General features: G+C 43.4%; 1 protein-coding gene across 1 annotated transcript; it reads right to left on the reverse strand.

The window, feature by feature from the left end:
* Nucleotides 1-373: 373 nt before the first annotated feature.
* CCDC71L (coiled-coil domain containing 71-like) lies at nucleotides 374-4,757 on the reverse strand. The gene has a single exon (XM_012650368.1). The coding sequence runs from the start codon at nucleotides 4,504-4,506 to the stop codon at nucleotides 3,814-3,816; it is 693 nt and encodes a 230-aa protein (XP_012505822.1). The 5' UTR covers nucleotides 4,507-4,757; the 3' UTR covers nucleotides 374-3,813.
* Between the last annotated feature and the right edge of the window lie 1,700 nt (nucleotides 4,758-6,457).

The following is a 6,457-nucleotide window of genomic DNA, read 5'->3' on the forward strand; positions in this document are numbered from 1 at the left end:
TGCTGCTATTTATACAGAGAGCTCTTACTTTCTCCCATAATATGAAAGAACGGGAGAGAGCTTTAGACCTTTTGTCATCACCACAAGGAGACTTGGGGTCATGATCCAGAACCCTGAATTTTAATGCATTTTTTAACAGAGTTTTTATTGCTGGCAAACTGGGTAATGGCTGGGGCTTGAAGCACTGCTAGAGATTCACTAGATAATTAAAGAATTGATGGAACACAAAACACACATCTTGAGATTTCCAGGAGTTTGAAGCTTACAAAAAAGTCAAACTTTATCAAATTGCAAATTAAGATGTTTTGATTCACATGCAAACATAAAATCCAATACCAAAAATTTTCAACATCATTAGACAAACCGGACACTGTGTATTCTCTAAAATTTATTTACAGTTAATAAGTTAAAAAGCAAAGTACAACCAGATTGTAAATCTTAATCATATGCACATTAAACTGTCCAGGGAAACACTTCGGTTCCATTACAAACAATTGCTTTCTAATGCACTTAAGACAAAACAGTCTATCAAAAAATATTTTAAACACACCAATAAAGTAAATATTAAGCATATGCATCCATTAAAAACCACCAGTTGAAAGAGTGCTGTGGCAACCCTTAAAACAACAAAAAATTTGAGTTCAAAATTGCTCAGATTTTCTGTATTCAGATATTTTTAAGGTTTATTTATTTTAGAGTTTTCTGGAAAATAATACTATCATTTGCACATAGCAAATCAATAAGTGTCGATCACCAGTTTAAGTTACACTTGTCCAACAGTGTACTCAAACTTGGACAAAATAAATACACACCACAACAGCGACACTTTGCACTATCAACAATGAAGCTTGCCCTCAACAATCATGACGTTACTGGTTTCAGTAACGTAAAATTAAGTTGCTGGTTGACAGGAAGGAGGATAAAATGACATCAGGAATCTCAAAGGGTTATTTGAGGTGCCAGTCACCACATTGAGGCACTCAAGAGTTAAAAATTAAATAAAAACATAGCAAGGTGATAGATTTCCTCCTAGCTTCCCCTCTACTTGTGCCACATGAAATATAAGAGAAGGCAAGAGAATGAATAAAGATCATGGGAGTTCTTTTAAAAACTATACACAAGCTAAGCTTCAGACTCACATTAGAGACAGTAAATGGATGCCTCTCCATAAAGGCCACTGTGCCAAGTTTCTTTTCACATTCTGCCCAAAAGTACCTATGGAATACTTTCACTTTTCTATTACTATACTACTCAACTATATTAGATGTTTCTTCACATTTTAGAAGTCGTAACATAGGTTTTGCTAAAGAAAACTTGGCAAAAATAAAGATTTTTTTACATCTTATTTCACAAACTAGAAATGACATTATTTTTTAATAGCCCAGATGAATACCATATTGAATTTAGGATGGGCAATCATTTCCAAACTGAAATCAGACACCCCAAATAATCCAAAGAAGCATTTATGCGAGTTCAAGTGCACTAAAGTAACAAGGCATAATGAGAAAAAATGTCAAGAATCTCAGTAAAAATAAATGCTTGGTATCAATGGTTATGTTTCAGTTGTGTGCTGAGCAAAATTATCTTCCCAGCTAAGCCTCATTTCAAAATTCTCTGGGAAACTATCTAGATAAGCTATATGTTGAAATTACATTCTAATATGGCCACTGGATTTTTTAATTATTATAAAACTATATACAATAGTGAAGTGGTACAAATATGGGTTTTTTCAGCTGCTAGTTAGCTATAAAAGTTAGTATCTCTTGGGGAAGAAAACCCTATGTATCTGAAATACAATTGGCAATGGAAGCTATCAATCAAAAGAGTATGTCTAAGCTTCCTATCATACATATATAATTTAACACTATCCATCTTCTAGGTAATTATTCACTTTTTATTGACTCGTGTGACAGTGTTTATAACAATGCATTATCATTGAGTAGTGAATAAAAGACTATGAGGCTTACTAGGAAACTGGCATAAAGTCATATATGCATATTTTTTTTTTTTTACAAAATAAAAACACTGAAATCAAAGTCACAATACTGCTACTATGGACTATTAAACTTCAAATATTCATTTCAGAAAGCTATGCCATTTGAATTCTAGGAATAGTAGAGTCAAAATTGCAACTCATTATTCTTATAAGAAGCTGCCAAGCACAGATAAACCTTAGCATTGAGGATTTCACATGTCAAGTTCCAGCCCAGTACGGATCGTTCCATGGCAGAATACTTCAACTTGAAATAACAGTGGTACAAAACACTACTTGACCCTTTAGGTATTGCAGTAAAAGCTAACTGTGGCACCACTGGCTAAAAACTATTAAGTCTTGCTGCCACCAACGACCAAAGGCACTTGTATAATCAAGAATTCCACACTGGGCCATATGGTATAAATAGTATTATAAAAGTACAAAAGAAGGGTCAGTATTTTGTGTGGCTTGCCTGTTTGATTCCTGTGGTCTTCAGCTGTCAAACAAAGACCCAGAACTGCAAACATAATTATCAATGGAAAGAAGATTAAAAAAATCATGGGACAAAAAAGTCAACTAATTGTCACGTTTATAAAATTGATGAATATTAGTCCAGACATTTCTTGTTAACCAACAACAAAAACAAAGAAGGAAATAAAAAGATCTATTTTGTCCAAAGTTACCTCAACCAATTATTTGATACCAAGAAACGCCCCCCACCCCTCTAGATCAATAGTTCCGGTAATTCTAATGGGTATTCTGTTCATCATTTTAATCACAATGTTTACACACATGCATCTCTCCTATGCAACTCCCATCTTAAAATAAATTATCCTCGCATTAATATTCCTGGATATTATGTTAGACCAGGACATGGGGCCAAATCATCTCCAACTGGATTCCAGTCATTCCTGTAACCAACACCAATCCTTCACAATTTATTCTTTTTTATCACAAGCCATGTGGTTTCAATGCACTTTAATTTTTATTCAATTAAAAAGAGTTTAACAAGTCTACTTTTCCTAAACAAAACTTTATATGTGTATTCTACCGTTTTCTTTAGGAGCTCAGTAAATATAAACATTAAATTTCAATATAAAATCTTTAGAAACACCTTAAAAATGTTTAAACAGTTGTACTTTGCATCTCTTTGTTTGTAATCACTGAGCCCATGAAATTCAAAGCCATACAAATCCTTGCACTACTAACAGTCACAAGCTTGAACCTCTTAAAAAATATCCTTGGTCAAAGCTTTGGAATCCAGTAAAAATTAGGAAACGAGTGGGATTCAGAATACCCTGAGCACAAACTAGTGCAACACCACAAAACATGTTCGATCTTTCGTCCAGAAAGAGGGGTGGCAGTCAAAAAGAAAAAGGTAGGGATAACGAGCAAGTAAATTCTGGCTTTATTACACAAGCACGAAACCAAATTCCTTTGGAAAAATAATGACTTCTTCGGAGGACTTCCAGACCAGTGAGGTAGAGTCCAAAAGGGAGAAAACGGATCTGCCCCTATAGTCCTGGAGACGTCTCAATCTGGGGTTAGGAAAAAAAAAAGGGAGCTCCCCCGCGGGTCCAGCTGTCTCCTCCCTCCGCAGACCCGGTGCTGGGAGGAAGCAGAGGGCACACGTGCCCCGGAGTCCCAGACGGCGGCGCCGCGACCCGCGGGCGCGGGGCAGGGAAAACCATCCGGTGACTTCTTCGCGCGTAAAGTGCACTAGGGGACGGGGTCCTGGCCGGATCTGTAAACACTCGACTGACAACTTGTTCATTCCTCCAGGCGGAAGCTCAGTCCCAGGGCCGGGGGCCGGCAGGAGGCGCCCTCGAGGCCGTGCCTCACGCCCGGGGCACGGGGAAGCGGCGGAGCCTCACCATGGGTTCCAGATTCACTCGCAGGACTTGGCGCGCTTTGCGCCGCGCCGCCGCCAGGCTGCGCTCGCCCCACACGTCGCTGCCGACGCGGATGGTGGGGAAGGTGGTCAGCGTCGGGGTGGCCGCCCTCCAGATCTCCTCCAGGGTGCGGCCCCCGAAGCAGGGCCCGGGGGCAACGGGCTTGACCGGGCAGTTCTCCTCCGGGGCCGACGGCGGCGGCTTCCTCCTGCGAGCGGCTGCCGCCCGGACTCCACGGCGCCTCCTTCTGGCCGCGGCGCGCGGGGCGGGCCGGCGCGTCTGGCCGCGGGCGGAGGGGAGCGCCGGGGGGTCGGGCACCAGGGCCCGGCAGGAGGAGTAGCCGTAGACGTCCTTGCTGCGCAGGATGTGCGGGGAGAACTGGTGCTTGAGGCTGCAGAGGAAGCTCCAGAGCTCCGCGTCCGAGCTCATGAACTCCGTGCTGCGGGGCATGAACAGCTTGAAGGCGTCGCCCAGCGCCTTGGTGCTGTCGGCCAGCGACAACTGCGAGCGCGAGTACACCACCTTCTCCTCCCGCGCCTCCAGCCCGGCCTCTCCTCCTGCCCTAAAGCCGCCGCCCCGGGCGTCCGCAACCGGGGCGGCCGGGGGCCGGCGCCTCCGCCTCTTCACGCTGCGCCGCATCGAAGGCCGCTCGGGGGGCCGCCCGCGCTCGCCGGGTCCCTCTGCCGCCGCCGTCCCCGCCCGCGTCCGGCTCCGCGGCGGCGGCTGCTGCTGCTGGCGCCTCCTGCCCGGCGCGTCTCGCTACTTTTCTCGCCTCCGCCGCCGCCCCTCCCCCTCCGAGGGCGGAGGACGCGGGTGAATGTACTGCCGCCCGGTACAAGATGGCGGCCGGCGCCCACCCCTGGGCTTTGTCATTGGACGGCTGGTTTCTCTTTCTTCTTCTCTCTTGCCTCCTTTCCCCCCGCTGCCTTTCTTTAAATGTGCCCGCCTCAGGCCCCTCCCACCACAGCCCCGACTCCACCCATTGGGTGCTCTCAGAAGAGGGGCGGGGACTAATGGGGGAGAGGCCAGTTCCTGGAAGATGGTGCTTGGATGGGTGATGGTGGTGGCCTTTGAACACGAGTCAACAGTTGAGTGGGTCTATGAGCGTTGCCATTGTCTAGAGTAAGAGGTGGATGGCAGCTCCACCTTGGATAGAGTCACTCTCAGGGTGAGTGAGTGTGCAGTTGTGGGTTGAGCTGGGAGATCTACCAGTCTGCATAACAAAGGGAGAGTTACCCAAAGGATATTGCTGGTATCAGAGCTAGGGGATTTGGGTTTAAGTCTAGAGGGAATGGGCCTTTCACAATTCCCATCTAAATCCTCAAAGGCTTCTTTTGACATCTTCATTCGAAACTCTTCCCTCTTGACCCCAATCCACCTGAAGAAACCAGTAGTAATCCAGAATCATTCGGGTAACATGGGTGGCACCTGGGAGATAGCCTTCCTCTGAGCAGTGGAACCATCTTCATGTTTAAGAGATACTCTGCTTATCGGGAAAGCAAAAGCGCTTTCATACTCTATAAAATTAATTTCTCTTTGTTCAAGTTGATCAAAGATCAACGGCAACAAAGCATTCTGCTTGAAGAAATTATCCTTGTTTTAAATACATAGTTCTGAGTACTACTTCACTTTTCATTTACTTTTTAAATGTCCCTTTGCAGAGCCATCCCTATCATCTAGAAAAGATGCAGCATCACCTACAATCAATAAGGTTCTGTTGAAAGAACATATTGTTAAGAACACCTTACCTTTTGTATTTTTGGAGGAGAGTAGTGGACATTGTTTATTCATCTCCATACCTAACAGTGCCTATCAGGTAGTGGGCACTCAATATTGTTTGCTGAATGAATCAGTGAAATACCACTGATTATTCCAAATGAAGAAAGAAGGAAATAGTGAAATTGCTTAGACCAGGACAATTAGATATTTTAGATTTATATTGTAAATTTCACAGAACTCCTTTAATTTTTAAGGTTAAAAAAAAAAAATCCTGACACTTAGAACTTTGAGGTAGGAATGCAAATTTTACGTTTCAGTAAGCATCTAACTTTGCAGTAGTGAACAAATAAAGCACAGAAGTTTTGTAATTTACATTGTGGTTGCTAATGGTTCCCTCAAATATTTGAGCTGAAAGAGACCTAGTTCAATCTCCTTATTTCACAGATGAGGAAATTTGGACCCACAGAGTTTCAGTAATACAGCTTGCTGATAGCAGGACTGGGACTCTAAGTCTTTTGGTTCCTAATCTACTGATCTTTATATTTCACTGATGGTTTTTCCAACTGTGCTGCCCACACTCTAAGGGGTGCAATAGAAAATGCTTCATGCATGAATGGGATGAGCAAAGAACAGAGCTGTGCCCTATTCCCACTTCCACTCCACCCAGAATTGAGCAGTTTTTATATGTCTTATTTTGGACTTATAGGTAATATTTTGTTTGAACCAGATATTTACTTTGTTTAGTTTCAGTAAAAACTAAAAAAATAATTTGAAAGCTGCTTCTCTACACCAGTATACCCTCTCCACACAACAGGTTTATGGCAAAACTTCTAACCAGGAACCAGTTCTCTAGCAAAATCATGGTAACTTT

Source organism: Propithecus coquereli, unplaced genomic scaffold, assembly GCF_000956105.1.
Source record: "Propithecus coquereli isolate 6110/MARCELLA unplaced genomic scaffold, Pcoq_1.0 Scaffold32, whole genome shotgun sequence".
NCBI classification, from domain to species: domain Eukaryota; kingdom Metazoa; phylum Chordata; class Mammalia; order Primates; family Indriidae; genus Propithecus; species Propithecus coquereli.

Excerpts from the sequence above, each read along its gene's own strand:
- CCDC71L (XM_012650368.1), bottom strand. The coding sequence starts at position 4,506 with ATGCGGCGCAGCGTGAAGAGGCGGAGGCGCCGGCCCCCGGCCGCCCCG.